General features: G+C 42.0%; 1 protein-coding gene and 1 long non-coding RNA gene across 2 annotated transcripts; one reads left to right on the top strand and one right to left on the bottom strand.

Annotated features, from left to right (window-relative positions):
* Positions 1-1,900, bottom strand: LOC146622195 (uncharacterized). The gene is made up of 4 exons (XR_014906564.1): positions 1,450-1,900; positions 1,085-1,181; positions 601-711; positions 1-152 (listed from the first exon to the last, which is right to left on the bottom strand). It is a non-coding gene; the product is annotated as an uncharacterized LOC146622195 (long non-coding RNA).
* A 5,216-nt stretch (positions 1,901-7,116) lies between these two features.
* On the top strand, positions 7,117-25,604 carry ggctb (gamma-glutamylcyclotransferase b). The gene is made up of 6 exons (XM_085364979.1): positions 7,117-7,154; positions 9,414-9,538; positions 9,617-9,762; positions 9,843-9,975; positions 20,670-20,810; positions 25,209-25,604. Exons 2-6 carry the CDS (start codon positions 9,428-9,430, stop codon positions 25,305-25,307), a joined length of 630 nt encoding a protein of 209 aa, XP_085221105.1. The 5' UTR covers positions 7,117-7,154; positions 9,414-9,427; the 3' UTR covers positions 25,308-25,604.
* Positions 25,605-25,919: the final 315 nt, after the last annotated feature.

The following is a 25,919-nucleotide window of genomic DNA, read 5'->3' on the forward strand; positions in this document are numbered from 1 at the left end:
TTGTTTGTTTCAGAACAGTGACTGAAGCGACGGCCGTAGTCACACCACATGTGGCCAATGCCTTCCCAGTGCTTCTGAAAATACTGGCACACCAAAGGGTATTGCTTAAATGTCTGGCAGAACTCTGCTGATGTGGCTTTAAAGTCGTCCTCCTAAGAGAATTGGATGCAACAGAATATATTTCAATCCATTTAACAGACCTATTGAAATCTTTAATATTATGTATTGAAGCCCTTTTCCTTTTATTGAATAACATTAAGAATTTTAAGTTATTAATAATATGTCGTGTTTTTGTATTAAGAAGCAATTATTTCTTCCCTTACAATGGCTAAGAAGGAACACTAAACCTATAAGCATATTTGGTTTCAGCATCTGTCTGTGAAAGAATCCCACTCACAAGTTCTACTGCACAGTGGGTGACACAATGATGTTCTGCACAGCTTAAGTACTTGTTTTGATAAGCAAGATAAGAAGCCAGTTTTAGAAATTGTTTCAAAAATCTATTTTGTATCTCTCTGTAACTTTTTTTAGCAACTGAAAGTTATTATGCTCTTAGTGTAATCAAGAAATCAAAATGTGAAATAGACAAATTACACTTACAGATGTGCAAGCTTTCAGCTTACAAAAGAAAGAAATGATTTCATTTCTCTTTTGGGTGTTAGAAAGCCCATGGACCCCGGACTCTGATTTTGAAAGCCATCGATTAACAGCCTGTGAATGTAAGAGAAAAAAAGTTAATCTGGAGAGAGAGACAGAGGAGCAGCTGTACAAAAAGCATAAAAGAAAGCTGACGTCCAAAAATAACTTTGTCACTCACTGGACAAGAGGACCTGTGCATTACAGAAATCAACCAGGCAAACATATTTTTAAATGTCAAAAAGAGCTTTGGGAAGCAGCCACCAGAAGATGAGTGCACTGTGGTCTTAAATGGATGGACATAGTCACTCAACATTTTATCCCTTTATATTCATTAACCTGAGTAGGTGAATATCACAATGAGGCAAATCATAACAACAGGACCCTGTTGTAAAAATGTGTTTCAGGTGCATCTTAGACAACGTGAAAAGAAAACAATGTGGTTTACCTGCAAGACATGGTACCAGCATAGAAGGATAGCTGACTCTGGAAAAACCTTCTGCAAAGCATTTATTTCCGCAAAGTCTTTGTCAACCATAAATGCTCTACAGAAAAAAAGAAAACACTAAATGAGATTAAACAGTATGAAAATGTTTTTGCTATCTCAAAGCACCACTTCAATGCCAAATTAAACATTTCAACTCACAAGTAGATGTATAAAATACTGCATACAGCCTATAGGAATAACTTTAACAACTGGAAAGGAAAGTTTTTTGCAGCCCATGCTGCAGCTATAGCATTAGATTCTGGCATGTTATAACTTTTTTGAAAAGGAATTATTTCAAAATTAATAGCTGTCAATGTATTATTTACCTCGGGGAAGTTGGGAAATGCTCACAAACTATTCCAAGAACAGTTTCCAGGGTTTTCTGACTTTCGTTGCTGACAATAGCATAGGCCACAGGGACTCCATGCCCATGATCATCTCTTACAACAAGTGTGAATAAGGGAAATGAATACTGGTTAACGCAGTGCGTGGTGTCAACAAATACTAACTGTTTTGCATAGTTCTCCATGTTTGATTTCATTACAGGTGTCTGCAAAACAATCATTAGTTCTTGGTCAGATGTGTATGGTTGATAGAAGAGAACATGTTCTTGATGTTTTCCATTAAGTAAGGTATGTACACATTGACTGTCTCCACAGTTAAAGTGCTTCTTCCTCATCATGCAGGTTCTAACACTGTCAATGTCACGTGGTGTGACAAAATGCTCTCTGTTGTGAAGATCTCTGTGTCCATGTTCTTTGGCCCATTTATGACATTCGGTTAGTACGATGGCTGGCTTAGTTCCAAGGGAAAGCAGTTCCTCAATCTTCCTCCTCAAGTCACTGGAAATATTGTTGAAATGTGCGTCTTTTGGGTCCGAAGGATCATGCCCATCATGCTTATCATATGTACGCTGCACGATGACTGTGTGGTCTTTCCAACATTTGAGTACTTTAAATGAAACATAGGCCTTACAGCCCACTGCTCTGTAGCTGTTTCGACTTTTTTCCCCAGCTCTGATGCAGTTGAATTTGTAATAGTCTCTTTTCCTGTCTTTACCTGAGGCAACATTTAAACATTTATAATGTCCATGAAGGGTTAATGAGTTCAATTTTTCTAACACAACACTGAATGGGTCCTCCTGGCATTGTGACACATGCACACAAAGTTGTGTGTCTTTTCCAGTTCTTTTTTTTTCGTCATTCAGAACACTTCTTCTAATTATGTCGTCCATTTCTGGTGGAAAAATAACGAAGGTTTAATTAGTCAATATTCATTAATTCATTTTAACTTGTTTTGGGTTTTTTTGCAATACAATGTAAATATTAAATATAATATTAAAAATATATATATATATAAAATAATATAAAACAAACAGGGGCTAAAAGAAGCTAAACTTTCATATGGTATGTCTCTGGCAACTTTAACATGATGTCCCAGGGACAACATCTACACGATGTCCCAGGGCAACTTCTACATGATGTCCCAGGGACGACATTTACGCGATGTCCCAGGGACAACATCTACACGATGTCCCAGGGCAACTTCTACACGATGTCCCAGGGACGACATTTACGCGATGTCCCAGGGACGACATTTACGCGATGTCCCAGGAACGACATTTACGCGATGTCCCAGGGACGACATTTACGCGATGTCCCAGGGACGACATTTACGCGATATCCCAGGGACGACATTTACGAGATGTCCCAGGGACGACATTTACGCGATGTCCCAGGGACGACATTTACGCGATGTCCCAGGGACGACATTTACGCGATATCCCAGGGACGACATTTACGAGATGTCCCAGGGACGACATTTACGCGATGTCCCAGGAACGACATTTACGTGATGTCCCAGGGACGACATTTACGAGATGTCCCAGGGACGACATTTACGCGATATCCCAGGGACGACATTTACGAGATGTCCCAGGGACGACATTTACGCGATGTCCCAGGGACGACATTTACGCGATGTCCCAGGGACGACATTTACGCGATATCCCAGGGACGACATTTACGAGATGTCCCAGGGACGACATTTACGCGATGTCCCAGGAACGACATTTACGTGATGTCCCAGGGACGACATTTACGAGATGTCCCAGGGACGACATTTACGCGATGTCCCAGGAACGACATTTACGCGATGTCCCAGGGACGACATTTACGCGATGTCCCTGGGACAACATTTACGCGATGTCCCAGGACAAATTTGTAAATTTCTGGATTACTGTTAATCTCCATAGAATCAAGAACTCATGTCCAGTTTCACAGCTATGGACCAGTTAATTATGTTCCCAGGTGATAGTTTGATTCATAGATTCAGCACACAACCATTAGTCTAGGCCTTTTAGTTCAAATTCTCTTGACTTATGTTTGCCTGACCCAACCCCCGGGCCACGAAACACCAAAAAAGTATGGGAACGCTGGTCTAGAGAACACTGGTTAGCTAATGCTGTCGTCAAGTATCACTAGCAAACAAACAGCAAGCCAAGTGAGAAACATATGTATAATGCTTACCGTTTATTAAAGAAAAGTATCCTAAAAGGACTTCAAATTCGGCGGACAGGCGGCGGTTTCTCGTAAGTGAAGCGGGCGCGCTGGATTGACAGACAGAGGCGGGTATTTCGAAGTCGCAGAAGTATGACGTCACAAGAAGGTGATTGGTCACTTGCAATGTTGAACCTGGAACAACATTAATTATGATGATGTGGAAACAACGCCAACACAAGGATATCAGATCGTCCGGGTTGCAGTTGCTGTTGCAGGCCTTGCAGTTAGAAGAGTAGTTTGTCTTCTACTGGATGATTTAGCAGCCACTGATCTACCAACACGTGTCTTCACCCAAGTAGGTAGACACGTGTTGGCAGGTTTATTTGAACAGTGAGAGACAGAACAATAACCAAAAAAATCCAGAAAAATGCATTTAGAAAAAGTTATAAATTAATTTCCATTTGAAACAAGTATTTGAGCCTTTTAATATTAGTTATTTATTTATTTATTTTCTCTGACTATTTCATGATTTCTGGAGGGCAGTGCTTAACTAGCACATGCTACAGTTTTCTCTGTTCACAGGCCACACGTATGTATATCCTACTTGCAGTTCTGCATGTACATCCTGCTGCTTCATTTCGATGAAGAAGCAATTCAACAGATACCCGTGATCCTAATTCTCTAACAGGACTCAACCAGCTACATTTAATGCTAGAGTTTCAACTGACTCTAGAACACTATTCATGCTAATCCATTTTCATTAGTAAATCTGGCCCATTTTTCTTGCTGATCTCTTGATGGTAGGTGATGCTACTATCTGTGCATTGAACAGGGAAGCTCTTTTCTAAAGAAATGATTAGGCAGTGGCCTATATATTTGTTGATCGCTTCAATGAACATAACCTTCCACATATTAGTAGTCTATATGCATTCAACATATAGTGATTTAAACATAAACAATGAAAACTTGTACTATATGCTTGACGTAGCTCACTAATTCATAAATTTAACTCGGCATCACACTCTTCTAGACCTGAAGTTACCTCACTAAGCCTCAAATTCAGCCTCATAGTTCAGGTTTGTAGAGCACAGAAATAACTGATTAACAGACTAGATAACACAAGGAGAGGTAACAGAAGATGTGAGACAGTGCTGTGTACAGCAACAGCAAATATAAAGACCTGGAGAGAAGTGGAGCCGCTGTTTCAATATTGCAAGTGGTTGAAAGGTGTGCCAGCCAGAGAGCCAGCTGAGTGGGTAAGCAGCCATGCTGCCAGGGAATCCACAGAGAGAGAAAGAGTGGCTGGACAGCTCTGACGGCCACAACACAATAAATGATTGGCTCCTGAGTAAACAAGTAACATTCTTGAAACTATCCAGTATTAATGATTAATACCCAGTAAATGATTTCTTGTGAATAGAGGTTATTTCTAAATTTTTAGAAGAAATTATGGAATGTTCTGGACAATAAATAAAAATATAAAAAAGAATTACCCAGACTGCCCAAATGACATATTTGATCATTTAAATCGTGCGTTTATCAGTAACTTACAGGCTTGACTGAAAGGATTAATAGGGAATATTGCTAATATCACCGTCCTGACTGAAGGGTTATTTACTTCCGTTGTATGTATGTCTCGGTCAGCCCCCCTGACCGTGTGGTAGTGATGTAACGTCCTGTATGCGCGTATCGAGGCTTGCTTCATTTATGGGAGGAGCTGAAAATGATGACGTCCGAAGCCTCGCTGCCCGGCTGTACCACGTGACTGGTTCATGAAGTTGTTCGAACTTTGCCGCGAGATATGACAGCGATATAAAGCCCTCAGACTTCAATCAAAATGTGGGTGTTTGATGGAGAGTTGCGGTTAGAGAGAGTTTGGAGACCGTTTGGAGGTTTATGAGAGTGAGGAGAGAAAGTCAGGAGAGAATGGAGCCAGCTAAGAAGAGGAGGATGTCCTCCCCTGTGTGGGAACATTTTGATCTTATTCCTCCCAACAAGGTATGTAAATTTCTACAGAAGATGTATTTTCATGATACTGATGGTGCAATAAAACTTATGTTAAGCTGTCTTGACTTTTGTACAAGGTGAAGTGTTTGCTATGTGCCAGGGAGCTGGGATATAACAACAACACCTCATCCATGCTTAGGCTGTAATAAGTGACGTGTGTGATATTTATATTTGTGCTTTGTCTTTATTGTCTTTCCTCAGGAGAACAATCTCCAATAGATGAAGACCTGGTTAGCATGGTGATTGAGGACTCCCAGCCATTTAGCATTGTGGAGGACAAAGGATTCAAAAGATTTGTTAAATCATTAAATCCTAGCTATGTTCTCCCCACTAAAGGTTATAAAAGCAGTGAAAATTTAGTTTTTACAGAATAAAATGTGAACAGGCAGGACTGAGGCTCAAAGCCTCAGTGTGTAGCTGTCCATACCTCAACGTTACAAAAGCACAACCGCTGTCCACACCCCAACCACACCTCACCTCACAGTAAATGATCATTTCCATTTTAAGCATGTCCAAATAATCATTTTCCATACTGCCAGTATAAATATACACAGTATACTGCATCACTACAATATACATGTTTTACACACTCCTTTTGATGTTGCCATTTACAGGCTGTGTGCAAAAGGCCACACTCTTCAAATTCATGCCAACTAATATTTTTACGTCCAGTAGGTGTCCTGCTAGAGCAAATGAAGCTTCAAGAAGCTTTGCGCTGGGGTGAACCAAGCTTCAGTGCTTCATGAAGCTTCATCTGCCCATCACTACCGTGTGGAGAGTGTTTGGAGGACCCAGGTGTGGACACAGATGCAGGAGGCAGAACTTTTGCTAAACTCAAAGCAAGCCTTTATTTGGGGCTGATAGCTTGCAGGCTAGAATAGTGACATGCAGCTAGAATAACAGGGTGTGTAGCTGCCGTCATAGGCAACTCTCGCATTTAAGTTCATTTTATTAGATATGTAAGGTTGAAACAATTAGTAGTTGAAATATTAAGAAATAAATCAATAGTAATTCATGTTTTGTTCATTGGATTTATATGTTTAAATGTGTTATTTTTACTAATTGTGCAATTAGATAGGAACCTTTTCTATAGTTCCGTCTGTTGTTGCTAAGAGGGTATTTTTGGCTGGCACACTCAGTAAGCTAATTGAGACGAGCCACGAGGTTTGCACGTCCACAGTAAGATAAATAAAAGAGTGCCTTTTTTGGACCTCCCCACGATGTAAGGATTAAAGTTTTATTCCCTTTGAGTGAGGCAAATGTTTTCTTTTGTTTATTTTCGTTGTATGTAAATATGCTAGTGTTGCGTGATATTCTAGTGCAATTACCGCAGTGTGAGGTGTAATGTGTATTTTATTGATTGTTTTGTTGGAATGTTTCGCCATATATAATGCTTAGGGGCTTTATTAAGAATATTCATTTAAGTTTGTATTTCTTTTTAGTTCTGACGGCATTGTATCGGCTGTGGTTGGACATCATTACAAGTTAAGGCATGTCGAAGAATCCTCCTGTCCGAAATAAATGTCAGTTAAAACACAAGGAACAAGTTGAGCTTTATTACGACTCGAGGGGAGTAACAGGGTGGGTGAATCAGACGACACGACCACGAACACAGGAAGACTGAGGACTTAAAATTATTAAATACACACATGAGGTGATCAGGGGAAGTGGAGACACATGAGGACACAGCTGACTAGAATGAAACATAATGACAACACAGGGGAGAGTAAGACTAAATGCAATGAACAAAGAACACCAGACTCTTTCAAAATAAAACAGGAAACACGGAGACATTTATTCATTTATTTTATTTTATTCTATTCTGTACAGTTGTGTACTGTATTTATTCTTATTGTATTCTAATTTTTGCCTCATAACTTTTGCACTGTCCACTTCCTGCTGTGACAAAACAAATTTCCCACGTGTGGGACTAATAAAGGTTATCTTATCTTATCTTATCTTATAGACATTACACGAACTTGACAACAAGAGCCACACAGACATGACACATGACAGGCAGATGCATGAACCACGGAGACTGAGTACAGGGGGAGATGACAAAAGGAATTTAAGAAACAAAGGACTAAACAGCAACCTGGAAATTAGCTAGATGAGCCAAACTGAAACTAGAACACATATGAATGCAAAATAATACATTAAAACCCACATACTGGGTCACACAGTACCGTGACAATGTGCAGATGTAAAAAGAAGAAAGCAGATGGTTTACAGCCATTAAAGCTCACACATATCAAACTGAAGCAACAGGTGAAGTGTTCCACAGACAGTGAGGATGACCACAGCTAGCAAACTCTGTACCATGTTTGCATGTTCTTAGCCTTTTGCCCCCAAACACAACAACACAAACTGTATTTTACTGATTGTGTTCTAATGCAACAACAAAGTGCCATTCTGAGTGGATCCCTCCATCGTGCCGTGACCATCTCTGACAAACTTTTTTGTGTTGAATGACAGTGTATTCATGTGATAGTGTGTTAATGTTTGATTTTTGTCAGCTCTCTTTCCTGTGTAATGCTAAATCCTCATTGTGCCTCAGTAATGTAACTTTTAACAGCCCTGTTACCATGAACGAGAACAAGTTTATTATTAATCTATTATACGAGTAGACTTTGTCACTACACGGTGAATCAACTTCAGAGCCCGGTCGCGAAACAGCTCCACACAAAAGGCAATCTTAGAGCAGTCGTTCTAGTGGTCTAATCAGCCAGGTGATCAGGAACACAGGGAACCTCACAGGTGCGCACAATCAAGGGCAGAACGTGTGATGAGTCCACCAAAGGGCCCGAGGTAATACTCACAGGATCAGAGACTGACGTTTTAAACAGAGAGCTGGTTCCAAATGGTAAATGGTTATAACCTGTTACTGTAATGTAACAAATTCATAATAACATAACGTTTCCTATTGGCTGTGAGCAATTTATCACTACACTTACACTTGGGAGCTGGAAACACCTGTGTGTGTGTGTGTGTGTGTGTGTGTGTGTGTGTGTGTGTGTGTTTGTTTGTTTGTTTGTGTGTGTGTTTGTGTGTGTGTGTGTGTGTGTGTGTCTGTGTGTGTTTGTGTGTGTGTGTCTGTGTGTGTGTGTGTGTGTGTGTTTTTTTGTTTGCGTGTGTTTGTTTGTGTGTCTGTGTGTGTGTGTGTGTGTGTGTGTGTGTGTTTTTTTTTGTTTGCGTGTGTTTGTTTGTGTGTCTGTGTGTGTGTGTTTGTTTGTGTGTGTGTGTGTGTGTGTGTGTGTGTGTGTGTGTGTGTGTTTTTTTTTGTTTGCGTGTGTTTGTTTGTGTGTGTGTGTGTGTGTCTGTGTGTGTGTGTGTGTGTGTGTCTGTGTGTGTGTGTGTGTGTGTGTGTGTGTGTTTTTGTTTGTGTGTGTGTTTGTTTGTGTTTGTGTTTGCATGTGTGTGTGTGTGTTTGTTTGTGTTTGTGTTTGCGTGTGTTTGTTTGTGTGTGTGTGTGTGTGTGTGTGTGTGTGTGTGTGTGCCTGGCTCAGTACTGTTGGCTCAACACACGAGGCAAACCGTGTATTGTGAGCTGAATAGAGCTCAGTGGCTGTACACAGGATTAACATAAGAATAGTGTGTGGGTGCTGGAAGGCCAGCACTTCATTTCTGTCACTCTGCAGCTGAAGCGTTCTCATCTCTGCATGCTGCACCTCCACAAAACTGGCTCACCTCTGCTCTTCACCTCTGTCAGTGTTGCTTTAGTCTGTGACTGTGCATAATTTTCTTTCCATCAGTCCATCTGGTTCTAATTTTCCTCCTGACAGAGACTGATGACAACATGGAGGATAACCACACTTTCCTGTACTTTGCATATGGCAGTAACCTGCTAAAGGAACGTCTTCAGCTCAAGAATCCCTCTGCAACAGTGCACTGTGTAGCCAGGCTCAAGGTATGATGTGCTGAGAAAAAAGGGGAAGCTCTCCCATATGAACACATTTAATTATTCCTTCCTTTTGTCACTTTTCAGGACTATAAACTGGTTTTTGGGAACCACAAAGGCCTTGCTAGTGACCGATGGCATGGAGGTGTTGCCACCATAGAGCACAGCCCTGGAGACGAGGTGTGGGGTGTAGTGTGGAGGATGAACGTGTCTGATCTAGAGTCTCTTGACAGGTAAAGTTGTTTTTTTCTCATAGATTTTATTCAGTGTCCTCCTGGTCAACGTGACGTGTAACATTTGTTTACACACTTAGTCAGGAGAACGTGACATTAGGAGCGTACAGTCCGGTGGAGTTATTGGTGAAGACAAAAGGCCAGGACCTCAACTGTCGCACCTACATAATGAACAGCTGTGTGTATGCTTCACCATCACCACAGTACCTAAAGGTGAGATGCTGACTGTAGTTATGATTGTGAGTGTTTCAGTGTGATGCAGGAGCAGAGAAAAATATTTTTGAAATCACAGAAAGTCCAATTTAAAAAAAAAATGTTCACCATTATACTGATGCATTTTTTTCTCTCTGATGTCAGTAAATCCCATAAAAATACTAACAACTACAAAGCAAAAACATTTTTTCATTTTTATTTGCATGTTTAGAAACTAAGATGTTAAAGTTAACTGATTTTTTAAAACAGAAAATTACACAACACTAAATAAAACAACATGCCATACTTCCAAAATGAACTTGGACAAATGAAAAATATAGGAAATGTCTTTAACGTCTTTGTCAAATATGGTCACATTAGGCATGGAGGGTATTTGTGTGTTTGTGAGACTGGTATATCAGATTTGAAAATTAAAAAAAATAAATAACAAAAGTAAGAATTTAATGGTCAACACAAAGCTAACTGCTAAGCAATTGGAAGAAAGGGCTAATGGCTAATCCCTTGTTTAATTTTAATCAGAAGTTTTAAAAAGTGAAATGAAATTGATATTCTTTTTCCACATTCATTTGTAAAATCTGTTTTCATCCTCTAGTCACTGTGACTGTGTGACATACTGATTTGTTGATCTCAAGATCTCAAGAACAATGCCTCTTTATGGTACACGGTAACAACTTACACTCATTTCACTTACTGTAAGGAAGGTACATTTACTGTTATTTTGGGTCGTTTCATAATTTTATCAGCAGTATTAAAAACATTCACTCAGATGCCAGTTTATGTATATGTAGCTTAAATTAGTGGAGTTTAATATCACACGATATCCGGAAACCGAAATCAGAAAACCTGAGATGTGTTGATACAATTTTATCATAACTGTTAAGACTGTGATTTGTCCTGTTATATTGCGTTATATCAAAAGATAATGCAATTTGAATGCATTGTCCACCCCATTTATATAACTGATAGAAAGACACAATCCCGTTTTCAAAAGAAACTCAACCTTTTTGATGCTGACGAGATTTTTTTTAAAAGCTATAAAGGAGAAAATAAGAACGTTTTCTGACAGCACTAGCATGTCTAAAAAGAAGCTTCCTGAGACATGAAGATGATGTGGGACCTATGAAATCTTCAATACCCAACATCCAGATGATGGTGAAACAACTAGTAGCTCAGTGTTGCAACATTAAGCGAAAGGAACTGCTATCCCAACTCGAGATCGATGAAGTAAAATACAAATGCTGCAGCAAGGGGGACCAAGGGCTTCAGGTCAGTGGGGAGATATCATCAGCTCCAACCAAGATTGGGTACCAAGCATCAGGTTTGTCAGAAGGAATGTTGAGTGCAAGAGCAGCTTGCCTAAAAGATAGGATTCATGGCAAAGCAGGAAACCTTGACCATTGGTAGGTGGTTAACAAGAGTAAGTAAAGCACCCTCAGAAGGGCTGCTAGAAGATTTGAATGCAGCATTATGGACAAACCCTACTGCAACCATCACCTAAACCAACAAGCTGATCTACACCACAGCAGCAGTGCCCTCCATGGAGAAGGAGATCAAGGTAGTAAGGAGGGAACTATCAACTGTCAGAGCTCCAGAAAGGTGTAATGAAGAAGGGGTGCCTAAGAAGTACAGCAAGCTGCCCATACCTGAAACCTTGGAAACTGCCGAGCAAAGACTCACAGCCTTGGCCAGGCGTTTGAAGGGGAATACCAGAGAGATCGAAGGCAGGAGAATAAACCAGATGTTTTCCGCTGAACCATCCAAGGTGTACTCTCAGTGGCAGGGGAACAATATGAGAACAGCAGCTCTAACATTGGTTGAGACAGAGCAATACTAGAAGAGCATATGGAAGAAGGATGTAACTCATAACAGCAACTCAGGGGCTAGTCAATCTAAGAGCAGACCACAGCAAGCTCCCTGAACAGGGACCAGTAACCATCACAGTGGCAGACATCCAAGAAAGAGTCTCCAATATGAAGACTTGGACAGCACAAGACCCCAAAATGATTCACGCATACTAGAGCAGGGCGTTATGACCAAAAATATTTATCACGATACACATTTGAAAATTTGCAATAACGATATAACTGACGATATAATTGACACGAGACAAAATACTTTACAACTCCACAACTTTATTAGTGCAAAAAAAACCCCATCACTGTATTTTCACTTAAACAAGCAGCTGTTTTTTATGTGCATTAAAGTTATATAAAAACGTAACAGTGCAAATTCAAATTCCTCACTGACAGTTCAACCAAAAGGCATTTCCAGTGGAAATTAGCCGACATATCCTCAGCATAACCATGTATAATATCCACAAAACTTAAAGAGGTTAAACACACACAATACGGTAATATTATGTTGAAGCACAGCACATATCACTCCACGAGGCTCCGCCTACGACAGCCGTAATGCTCCGACAATCCATCAAGCGGTGCGGCTTCGTAGCTTAGCAAAGTCGTACTAAAACATTTGACAGATTTTCGAGCGCCGTGCACATAAAATCGTTTCGAGGTCAGTAAACACAACCAGAGTTCATACATAAGGCACATGGGATTATAAGGGGCTCTGTCGATTTTCAGAAAAAGCAAAGGAGTGATTTTAAGTGCGCCGTATTTTCCAAACAACGCGGTAATAACGACGGCCCGCTAGCATGCGCTACCAAAAATAGTGCTTTGTTGTGTATCTGACGGACGAAAGCCAAACCAGTTCCACCACTGAAGCTGCAGCATTTTTACAAACCAGTTCTGGTTCATCCGTTTCATTCAACAATCCGCTTTCGTCCTTCTCATTCTGCGTCGCCGCCATGCTTTTTCCGCCATGTGCATATGAAAACAAAGGCACTGCGCATGCACGTTTTACCCATATTCTATCGCAATATTTCATTTTCTTATCATTGCCCAACATTATACCGGTGTTACCGTGAACGGTATGATATGGCCCAGCCCACACATACTGGCTAAAGAAGCTTACTGCACTCCATGAGCGTCTGGCAGCAAAAATGAACCAGCTGCTGGCCAATGGGAGACACCCAGAATGGCTAACTGAAGGCCGGACAGTCCTGATCCCCAAGGACCCCCAGAAGGGACTGGTCCCGTCCAATTGCTGGCCAATAACCTGTGCCAGCACCGCATGGAAGTTCCTGTCAAGCATCATAGCGGCTAAGATGAAGAAACGCATGACTCAATACATGAGTGGGGCACATTAGCAAAAATACCAGAGGAATGAAACATCAGCTACTGGTAGACAGAGCAGTCAGCCGAGACTGCAAGACCAGGCTGACCAACCTGTGCACTGCCTGGATTGATTACAAGAAGGCCTATGACTCAATGCCCCACAGCTGGATCCTGGAATACCCAGAACTATACAAGATCAACAGGAACCTAAGAGCCTTCATCAGGAACTCAATGGGGATGTGACAAACAACACTAGAGGCCAACTCCAAGCCCATAGCACAGGTCACCATCAAGTGCAGGATCTACCAAGGAGATGCTCTGTCCCCACTGCTGTTCTGCATAGGCCTGAACCCCCTCAGTGAGCTCATCAACAAGACTGGCTACGGATACCGACTACAGAACGGAGCAGTTGTCAGCCACCTCCTGTACATGGATGACATCAAGCTGTATGCCAAGATTGAACGAGAGATCGATTCACTGATCCACACTACCAGGCTATACAGCAATGACATTGGAATGTCATTCGGACTGGAGAAATGTAGTTGATTGGTAACAAAGAGAGGGAAGGTAGTCCGAACTGGGGCGATTGCACTACCAGAAGGCAACATTGCAGACAACAAGGACAGCTACAGGTACCTGGCAATCCCACAGGCCTGACCGTCAGACCCTGCTGAGGGTCAGGCAAGTCTGGAGGAGTGAGATGAATTGGAAGAACAACATGCAGGCAATCAATACCTATATCCTGCTGGTGATCAGGTACCTTGCTGACAAAGGAGGTGATAGAAGCCACTGACATCAAGACAAGGAAGTTTCCTTGTCAGGCATGGATCGTTCTACCCTAAATCCAGCACCCTGAGGCTGTACGCTAAGCAAAAGGAAGGAGGCCGAGGACTGGTGAGTGTCAGAACCACTGTCCAGGATGAGACAACGAACATCCATGAGTACATCAGGAAGATGGCCACAACTGTGTGTGCTTAGTGAATACATCAGGCAGCAGGAACCAGAGAAAGAGGAGCAAGAAGAGGAAGTATCATGGAAGGACGGGCCCCTGTACGGTATGTACCACCGGCAGATAGAGGAGGTGGCTGACAGAAATCCTACCAGTGGCTGGACAAAGCTGGACTGAAAGACAGCACAGAGGCACTAATCATGGCAGCACAAGAACAAGCTCTGAGTACAAGATCCATAGAGGCTGGGGTCTATCACACCAGGCAAGACCCCAGGTGGAGGCTGTGTAAAGATGCCCCAGAGACAATCCAGCACATAACAGCAGGGTGCAAGATGCTAGCAGGCAAGGCATACATGGAACGCCATAACCAAGTGGCCGGCATAGTGTACAGGAACATCTGTGCCGAGTATAACCTGGAAGTCCCGAGGTCAAAATGGGAGATGCCCCCAAGGGTGGTGGAGAATGACCGAGCTAAGATCCTGTGGGACTTCCAGATACAGACCGACAAAATGGTGGTGGCTAACCAACCGGACATAGTGGTGGTAGACAAACAGAAGAAGACGGCCGTAGTGATCGATGCAGCTATACCGAATGATAGCGATATCAGGAAATAAGACAAAGAAATTGAGAAATATTAAAGACCAAGAGAAGAAGAAGAAGAAGACATGGCAGGTGAAGGCAAAGTGGTCCCAGTGGTAACCAGAGAACTCAGTGCAGTAATTCCCAAGCTAGGCGAGTGACTAGGGGGCTAGCTGTTGTTCCCAGGAACAACAGTTATGATTTCTGTCCAGAACAACAAATTGCACAGGACCCGAGTGTGAAGGATAAAGACAGCCCAGAGGGGCAAGAGGGAATTATACGTCATGCTTTTTTATGAGAGGTTCTTCATCCTCCAAAATGATCATAAAGCTGAATCAGCAACAATGAAAAGTTTACTGTATATATAAGTCCTAGCTAAACATATTTAGTATCAGCTATCCACACACTTATTCTCACTTAAAAATATATATTTAAACAAAGCCAGCATTGTAAAACCCAACCACATACAGAATTTACAATGAATTACTTTCAGGTTATATGTTTACTTGTATCCATTTCTCTCTCTGTGGTTCATCTGGAAAAGGGATTCATTTGCTACTCCCACCCATCACCTGACTATGTGAAAGGCCAAAACAATTAGGACACACATTGCTTTGCTATGTTTTACAGATCTCACAGCTTGTGAGCTAAAATGCTAGACTGTTCCTCAGCACATACGAGCGCTCCAAACATGCCTAACAGCATGCCTTTGTTTTGATACCTTTGTCTTCTACAGTGTGTTACCTACATTGTTCCCTCTGTTCTGCTTGTTCTTGTATCTGTTGAACTGCAGGGCATTCTCAAATTTACTGTCATCTTTGAATTCTAACACACTGGTGGTAATACTAAAACAAGCCAAGTGAACAGAAACTCCTTCTGGAATATCCTTACCTGGATTACAGATTCAACTTAACTAAACACTGCAGATCATACCCTAATTCATTTATGAAACAGCTGGGAAAAATATGTTTAAAAAATACATTTAACAAAGCATTTTTTTGTTTCTTTGATAAAAAGCTTGACATATACTCAGTCATGTTGTTAGGTACACCTTGCCAGTACTTGTTTGGACCCCCTTTTCTGTTTATACAAGCGTTAACTCACTGTGATGTAGATTCAAAAATGTGCTGGAAACGTTCTTTCACATTAATCAGAGTGTTTATCGACTGCATGTCCATGATACAAATATCCCACTCTACTTAAGAAACCGAAACAACTGTGTTCAAAGAGGAAGCCAGAAACAGTGCATGCCTCTGCAACACTAGCAGCCTGAACTGATGATACGAGGCCTAATTGTGACCCTCCTGTTTTTTTCCAGTATTATTTTGTCCAGTTTTGGTGAGCAGTGTTGGGAAGGTTACTTTTAAATGTATTCCACTACAGATTACAGATTACAGGCCCCAAAATGTATTCTGTAATGTATTCTGTTACGTTACTCAATGAGAGTAAGGTATTCTGAATACTTCGGATTACTTAACATATTATCATGCTTTTTACAACTACATGAATGTACTATTGCTGTGTGATTTATTACTATGACGAGGTTACTCTCCATACCAACACCAACTAGATGTTTAAATCTTAATATAAATGAGTAACAGTAGGTGCACATTAGGTAAGGCTGCACTTTTTGCAGTGATCTCGTATAGAAACTATTCAGTGCGTATATAAAACAGGTCCGCGGCTCCAAACCGTAGTAAAGGGACCTCTGGCTAATACGTCGGGTTCATGTCGGGCTCGTAGCTGAAAACTAGCTTTACTTTGTTCTCTGGGTCACTTTGCTAGCGAGAGACAGAGAGAGGCGTTGAAAGGCTGCTGCAACGGAACTTATTGTTTCAGAGGAAACACGAACACAGTGTACAGCCGAGTCTTAATAGCTTACTTACAGCTGGACTACACTGCCCATGAGGCTGCATTCTTTAGGGCTACGCCTGTAACACTCTGCCTATTGCCTTCATGTTAAATAATTTTTGAACAATAATTTTAAAAAATATTTCTTCACGCCATTATGCGGGTCGCAAGTAGGGGTGACATGGGCCGCGAGATTGGGACACAGACATTAGAGCCTCTTAATGCGTGTTTTGTTTGGGTTTCCAACAGCGTGGAATTATCAGAAAAGAGAGAGCATAGCCGAACATATGAAACAGGAAAATACCGCCGTGCAATCCGTTAATTTCAACTGTAACAGAATACAGTTACTCATATTTTGTATTTTAAATATGTAACGCCGGTACATGTACTCCGTTACTCCCCAACACTGTCGGTGAGCTTGTCCAAGTTGCAGCCTCAGTTGTATTTACCTGAACAGCAGCTGGTGTGATGTTTTGCCGCTGTAGCCCATCTGCTTAAGGTTCAACATTTTGTAGGTTCAAAGATGCTAATCTGAATACCTTGGGGAGAAACGTGATAGATTCTAAGGCCCCGAGACTGACAGGGACCCTAGAAAACATTAAAACAGTCAAATAGTGCATTTTGTTTCCTTTCCTTTTATTTTCGTTTTTTTTTTAATGTAAATTATTAACCTGTCATCTGGAAAAAAAAAAACATGAAAACTGAGACAGCTGGAAATTAAACTCATAGCGAAGTCCACATGAAAGAAACTTCTTGACCTTCTTAATATGTATTAGCTTATCTTATTTCTATCAGAACACAACGTGTTTGTGTTATTTTAGCCAACATGTACATATGTATACTAAATCACTTATCTGTCGACCTGCTTACAGGCCAAACAGATCAAACCTCTGGCTCACGCTAAGCTGTCTCACTCCCATCTTCCTGACACTGAACCAGCCCACTGATATTTGAAGAAGTGTGTACTGCTCTGCTTATATTTTGCACTCTGCATGTAATTTTTGCAGGTGTTGAGAGCTTTCAGTAAGCTAAATTTATTTAAAGCCTATTTGAGTTTCACTAGGACTCAGAACAGACACGTATTTTAGTTGGCTGTAATTCATTTCCAATGGCTTATTTAAGTTATATTTGCCAATACTTAATATTATAAATAAAAGAATAAAGTAAAAAAAAATGTACGCAATTTTATAAATACTATTTTAAATTTACTTCCATCTAAAAAGTTCAGATGTATTTCATTTGTGTTTGGTGTAAAGTACCAATCAATGTTAGTAAAAATAGAAAATATAATAGTGTTATGAAAAGAATATTAAAATGCAACGATGGCCTCCACACATCTCGTCAGTCTTTCACACAATCAAAAACATCTCTTTAGGTTAAATGTTGATTCATGCACAGTATTTTTAGGCGTAGCGTGGTTTGTAATATTAACGTGTTGGGCCCTAAAGTGACATTTTTTATTTCACAGGGCCACGGCTGTAATAAGTGGTTGTTTGAGTTACTGGTGCCTTCTGATCAGCTCAACCCAATTTGCCCATTCTCCTCTGACCTCTGGCATCAATAAAGCATTTTACACCTAGAACTACCACTCCCAGGATATCTTCTCTTTTTTGGTCCATTCTTGTGAACGGTGCAGATGGTTGTTAGTGGTGTGCGGATTGATATTGAAATATCGATTCTTCCAATACAAGTAATTTATGTTCTAGAATCGATTCTCATATTAAAATATTGATATTTTAGTACTTTGGGGTAAATTTGTAGATTTTCATTAACAGGAACAGTGGAAAGAAACTATTTCATTCAGATCGTCTAAATTGGAAGGAACTACTTCTTCTTACACCTTTCATAGTCATATGCGAATGTGTCGCAGCCCCTTGGCGTGCGCATTCACAACAATGGCTGAGCGTAAACGGAGTCATGTGTGGACGTATTTTACCTCCACAAACAGCCAAGACATGGTTTGCGATACATGTGGCAAGACCACTAACCTCGTCAAACACCTCAGACTAAATGACATCACAGAATATGATGAGCTTATGTTGAGGTGACATGACAGGTGCTGCTAGGGCGAGACAGACGTCTCTGGCGGAGTCCTTTAGTGCTGCAGGCAACGTGTTCAACTAGCACACAACTTCAGGTTTTTTATTTCTATACGATAATTCTGCATTATTAAGCAATAACAAGTAGTCTGATGTTGTCTAATCATTATGAAGCCCTGTTATTACAATTTCATAATACAATTATATACTGTATTATGAAATACAATGAAACATTTAGTTTTTGTACAGAATTTTACTTGGTATTGGATCGGAAAGGAAATCAGTGGTATCGCACATCACTAATGGTTGTGCTGACAAATTCCAGTAGATTAGCCATCTCTGGAAAACTCCAGCCCGTCCGAACAACCATGACATAGTCAAACTTCCTTAAATCGCCTTTCTTTCTCATTCAAATGCGTGGTTAGAACTTCATAAGATTGTGTTGACATTGAGATTGTGTCCGTGTGCCTGTGATTAGCTGATTAGATATTTGTGTTACAAACACAGGGCTCTAGAGTGCGACCAATTTGGTCGCAAATGCAACCAAATTTTTCAGTGGTGCGACTAAAAAATAATAATTTGGTTGCACCTGTGCGACCAACTGTTCGGGTAGCAAAAAAATAAAATAAAATAAAATCTGCAACCTTCCCTGTGGTCAACAACAGACACATTATGCCCCTATCGTGGACTAAACCAATCAGAGATAGTCAGGGGCGGGACCTCTCTGATTGGCCGTGGTCCAGTTGAAAGTGCAGGTGGAAGTGGGAGGTGAGTAGCTTGAATAAAGCGATATCAATTCATTAGATCCTGAATCGACTTTTAAACATAACTGTGTTTTGCCAGAAACGCCAGATTCTCAGATTAAAGCTCACAAAACCATTTCAACAACCACCAAACAGCAGATGAGAGCAGGTACACGGACTCCACACAAAGACGTAAACACAGACCGACGCATCAGAATCAGCTTTGTCTTTCTCGGCTTTCTCACAGACGGACACGCTGTCGGAGCTCAGCGATCCTGATGCGTCCGGTCCGCGCTGTGTTTACGTCTTTTTGCGCTGATTCTGAGCTGCAGGTTTTGTCTCTCCAACCAAAATCCACCGAGCCAGCAGCAAAAGAAGCAGCAAACTGCGCTTCACATTTGATCAATGTCGTCATGAATTTTGCTGTTTTGCTTCCACGACTATTAAAATCACACTTCATGCACAGCTAGCTCTCTCTCTCTCTCTCTCTGTACTTCAAGAACAGTTTCCGTCTCCAATCTCTGTTTTCTGTATTATTCATTGGCTTATTACCCACCAGTCTACCGTTGTTTACAGGCTGTGGCTGCTGTCTTTTTCTTTTCTTTTTCACTTAAATGACCTCGGACAAGAAAGCCTATTTTTTCTGTTGTTCAATACTGAAGAAATTTAAACTTTATATGCAGAACATTGTAGAATATTTTTAGGGTTTTCTGCTATAAAAAGCCAGACCAGGAAAATCTCCTTCATGTTTTTCTGTTTTATTCTCAGTTACTTTCACACAAAGGCATCTGCTGTGATGTTCACAATTCTGATGAAGTCAGTGCTGATAAATGATCAGAGTTATAATATTTCTGACTGTCTGAGGCTAAGTTGAATCGAATCGGGACTTTGAAAACCGGAATCGAATGGATTGTAGAAATCAGTGATGATACCCAGCCCTAGTGAGCAGCCTAGGCACGACAGACGTGGATGTAGCTGTAATAGGAAAAGAACTATTGCTAACTTTTCTGTTAAGGCCTGATCCTTCTGAAATTCATAGCCAGTGCTCTGACACGGTGTCATCAATCTTTGAATGCTGAAAAAGCACAGTGTATCCAGAAAAACACTTTATATTATATCAATTATTAGAAAATTTGTGTGCGCCTAACTTTTGTGCCGGTACGCCTAACTTTTTAAAGTTAGGCGTACCGGTACGCCCATGGCAAAAAGTTAGTCTAGAGCCCTGAAACAGGTCAATGGGTATACCTAAAAGTTATAGGAAGCTCACTCTTGCTTTATTACACTGAAGACAGTTGACAACTGACATTTGTGGCTGCTGTCATGGTTATAACAAATATATTCTCATCAATGACTGCAGGTGATTGTAATGGGAGCAGAACAGAACGGCTTGCCAAAAGACTACCAGGAGAAACTTCGAGCAATCAAGACCAACATGTATGAGGGTCCCCTACCCATGATGGCTGAACTGGAGCGAGCCAGACGAAGAGCCAAAGAAAAGGTCAACCATCGTTCTAATGATGCCTGATTATCCAATGTAAACCAGGTCCACTTTTTACCTTAGCAAATACTTTATTGGTTATAACACTGTATTTAAGCATGTTGTGCCTTAGTTAGCTGCTTCACCTAATGGTTAACCTTAATTATAGGAGCATAGTTTATGATTCTACTATGCTCCATTGTCAGCCACAGGTACAATAGAATACTAATGACTTTGTCGTCTAATTTGGGTTTAATGAAAACTTACAATATTCCTTAAGAAACAATATTACATTTATTTATTTTATGTAAACAGTTTTACCTTCATGTGTTATGGTGAAGATATATTTCAGTACAAAAAGTCCAGAGACTAAGGAATAATTCTATAGTTGGAGAAGTGTTTAAGAAAATGGATGGATGACAGTCGGTCTTCAAAAGGATACATATGGAATTACACAGAAACATTCGTCTCATATTTCACATTCTTCATACTCAGTGAGATAGGTGTTGGTGTTGTGGGAAACATTGTGCCAGGTGCTGCCTGAGATTGTGTGTAGATATTATTATTGAGATGTGTTATTATCAAATTATTTTTGAAGCATTTGACCACAATCTTTTCTACCAAATATATTCTATATATAAAAGAAAAGGAAAGAACTTTGAGTAAAGTGTATGTTTAGTACATATTTTATCTCTCGTGGTATTTATATATTTCTTACTATAGAATAAAGGATGAAGGAAAAATTATTTATAAAAAATGCATGAAAATTGATTTTTTTTAAATGAACTCTTTTATGAGTAAATTATAGTGCAAAACAGTTACACACACACACACACACACACACACACACACACACACACACAGAAACTAGAGCTGCAGAAAGGTGCAACAAAGAAGGTGCCTAAGAAGTACAGCAAGCTGCCCATACCTGAGATGCCGGAAACTGCCAAGCAAAGACTCAAAGCCTTGGCCAGCTGTTTGGAGAGGTACACCAGAGAGATCGAAGGCAGGAGAATGAACCAGCTGTTCTCCACAACCAGCCAAGGTGTACTCTCAGTAGCAGGGGAACAATATGAGAACAGCACCACCAAGGCTGGAGACAGTAATACTGGAAGAGAATATGGGAGAAGCATGCAACCCATAACAGCATTGCTCAGTCGCTAGTGGGTCTGAGGGCAGACCACAGCAAGCTCCCTGAACAGGGACCAGTAACCATCACAGTAGAAGACAATAAAGGGTCTCCAGTATGAAGAGTTGGACAGCACCAGGCCCCAACATGATTCATGCCTCATGGACTGCACTCCATGAGCATCTAGGAGCACAACTGAACCAGCTGCTAGTTGACGAGGGACACCTGGAATGGCTAACTGAAGGCCAGAGCGTCCTGATCCTCAAGGACCCCCAGAAGGGACCAGTCCCATCCAACTACTGGCCAATAACCTGCCTCAGTACCATGTGGAAGCTCCTTTCAGGCATCATAGCGGCTAAGATCAGGCACATGACTCAATACATGAGTGGGGCACAGAAAGGAATTAGCAAGAATACCAGTGGAGCAAAACACCAGCTACTGGTAGACAGAGCAGTCAGCCGAGACTGCAAGACCAGGCTGACCAACCTGTGCACTGCCTGGATTGATTACAAGAAGGCCTATGACTCAATGCCCCACACATGGATCCTAGAATACCCAGAACTATACAAGATCAATGGGACCCTGAGAGCCTTCATCAGGAACTCAATGGGGATGTGGCAAACAACACTAGAGGACAACTTCAAGCCCATAGCACAGGTCACCATCAAGTGTGGGATCTACCAAGGAGATGCTCTGTCCCCACTGCTGTTCTGCATAGGCCTGAACCCCCTCAGTGAGATAATTAACAAGAGTCCCTAGTCCAGGACTTCTTAGACCAGGAAACTCCTTACCATGCATGGAGGGTTTCACCCCAAGTCCAGCACCCTGAGGCTGTACGCTAAGCGGAAAGAAGAAGGCCAAGGACTAGTGAGCATCAGCACCACTGTCCAGGATGAGACAGGGAACATCCATGAATACATCAGGAAGATCACCCCAACCAAACGTGTGCTCAGTGAATACATCAGGCAGCAGAAACCCAAGAAAGAGGAGCAAGAGGAGGAAGTATCATGGAAGGAAAGGCTCCTGCACGGTATGTACCACCAGCAGATAGAGGAGGTGGCTGACAGAAATCCTACCAGTGGCTGGACAAAGCTGGACTGAAAGACAGCACACTAATCATGGCAGCACAGGAACAAGCACTGAGCACAAGATCCATAGAGGCTGGGATCTGTCACACCAGGCAGGACCTCAGGTGCAGGCTGTGTAAAGATGCCCCTGAGACAATCCAGCACATAACAGCAGGGTGCAAGATGCTAGCAGGCAAGGCATACATGGAGCGCCATAACCAAGTGGCCGGCATAGTGTACAGGAACATCTGTGCCGAGTATAACCTGGAAGTCCCGAGGTCAAAATGGGAGACGCCCCCAAGGGTGGTGGATAATGACCGAGCTAAGATCCTGTGGGATTTCCAGATACAGACGGACAAAAAAGTGATGGCTAACCAAGCGGACATAGTGGTGGTAGACAAACAGAATGTCAGGGTTGGACGGTTCCCCGACCGGTCGACCTGCCTGTGTTTGTGTGTTTTCCTCTCTCTCTTTCATTTTCCTCTCCGGCTCCGTGGCAATTGTTTACGGAGGTCGCATGGCAATGAGTGACGTCCAACCCGGGTGTGCTGCCGCTCTGGAGCCGCCACACCTGCAACTGATCCAGCCAACAGCTGCCTTTAATCATCCACCATCTTAGGCAGAGCTGGTGTGGCCGAACGACAGTCAGCGCTGGAGTATTGCACTAAGCCTGGTAGTATTCTCTGACCGTTTGCGTAGTTAAGTGTTGCCTGCCAGATGAGTGATTAACTGTTTGCTGTTCTGTGTGCAACTAGGAACAGGGATGGAGGAGAATCACAAGCATGGGAGTCTACCTGGAGGAGGAAGGAAAATTCACTGCCACGCACTGTTTGAGCACGGGAAGGGGGACACAACTGACTACGTTGCACATTGAACTGTTGTTAACCTTTTACCACTGTAAATAAACACACTGCCTTGCATTCAGAGCTCCATGCCTGGTTCCTCTCTTTCTCCAACCATGAAGAAGACAGCCGTAGTGATAGATGTAGCGGTTCTGAATGACAGCAACATCAGGAAGAAGGAACACCAGAAACCTGAGAAATACCAAGGGCTCAGAGAAGAGTTGGAGAACATGTGGAGGGTGAAGGTAACAGTGGTCCCGGTGGTAATCAAAGCACTATGTGCTCAGCAGATCCCAGGAACAACATTGGAGATCTCTGTCCAGAAGAGCGCAGACCTGGGAACTAAGATACTGCGCAGGACTCTCAAGCTCCCAGGCCTCTGGTAGAGGACCCCAGCTTGGAGGATAGAACGCCCGCAGGGGTGGGAGGGGAATTTTATATATTTTATATATTTTCCAAACATGGTTTTCACAGTTTCAGTTATTCCTTACAAATTATTAGTATTCCTATGTGGATGCAGCCTTAGCTCATGGGAGGAGTTCATTAAGGTCATGGAAGAAGCCTTTTGGTCAGCCTCGAGGCAATTCCAGCAAACCATCAGGCTCTCAGTGTGGGTTGCTGACTTCAACCAAGGATATAGTTGGTTGGTGTTAAGACTACTTTTCTCAGTCCCACTGACATGCCTTCTATTGAAGAAAAATAGTCTGGGGACGAGACAGACAACTTCCGGATCAATGGGTCCAAGGTGAGTAAGGTAGTTAAATAACTCCTTAGTGGTAGGGCCCCAGGTGATTTGCCTTGAGTTACTATAGGTATATCTTGGTTGACACACCTCTGCAACATCACTTGGAGATCCAGGGCAGTCCCTCTGGATTGGCAGACAGGGGTGGTGGTTACTTGTGTGATTCAATTACAGTGGGATCACACTACTCAGCCTCCCTAGGAAGAAAAGTCTATGCCAGGGTACTGGAGACAAGAGTTTGTCCATAATTCGAACCTCTGATTCAGTGATTGTCATCCTGGTCATAGACCGCTAAACCAGATCTTTATCCTAATGAGGAAATTCAAGTTTAAATGGGGGTTACAGTCTACATGTGTTTTATGGGATTTGACCGCATCCCTCGAGACATTGTATGGAAGGTGCTTTGGAAGTATGGGGCATCTAGCTCATTATCAAAGGCCATTTGGTCCTTGTGCAACTGCAGCAAGAGCTTGGTCTGTCTTGCTGACAATAGACTCATTCCCAGCAGGTGTTGGGATTATGATTATGTTCATAATTTTTTAAACAAAATTTCTAGGCAGTCTTAAGTAGCAAAAGGCCTCCCCTCTGGTTGTCTCAGGATCTCATCTCTATTTTTTGTGGTTCTGTTGGCTTCATCAGGTGGTGGCATCCAGCTTGTACATCAACAGTTTGCGGCCCAATGTGAAGCAATGGGAATACCAGTTAGCACTTTCAAGTGTGGGGCTTGAAAGTTCTTAGCAAGAATAGATTGGAGAGCCTTCTTGGGGTTAGGGACAAGTTGTTGCCCCAAATGGAGGAATTCAAGTATCTGGGGGTCAAAAGTGAAGAGAAAGGAGAGCGGGGGAGTGACAAATGGATTGGAGCCATGTCTGCAGTGATGCATATGCTTTACTGGTCTCTTGTGGTAAAGAGAGATCTGAATATAAATATGCTATGGTGTTGATTTTACTAGTTGATAATGACGTCTACTGCCTGGCCATCCTGGCCCAATCCCCAGAGCTGGGTTTGCCATTCCCCACCTGCCGTGGCCACCTGCAAGCCATCAAACAGCAAAGAGCTGTCCAGTACTTAAGATGTGCGTTGGCTTCCACACTCTGCTAGACCGTCCACTACCCCATGATGGTAACTTGGCTCTTGCACACTTAAATCTTAGAAATTTTCTTTCGTATAACCGGTCTCCTTGTGTTTTTCTTTACCTCTGACCAGAATCATTACCCACCACACCTGCAGCTGATTCTCGTGTTCTGGATTCATCTCTCCTCTCACCTGAAAAAGCTCATGGACTAGCTACTCCGACAGCGTTCACAGAAATTCACTCTGCCTGCCACTCACCTCTGGATCATGCAAATT

This window comes from Diplotaxodon limnothrissa, linkage group LG11 (assembly GCF_057381915.1).
Source record: "Diplotaxodon limnothrissa isolate DT_005_m linkage group LG11, D_limnothrissa_male_GT1.1, whole genome shotgun sequence".
NCBI lineage: Eukaryota > Metazoa > Chordata > Actinopteri > Cichliformes > Cichlidae > Diplotaxodon > Diplotaxodon limnothrissa.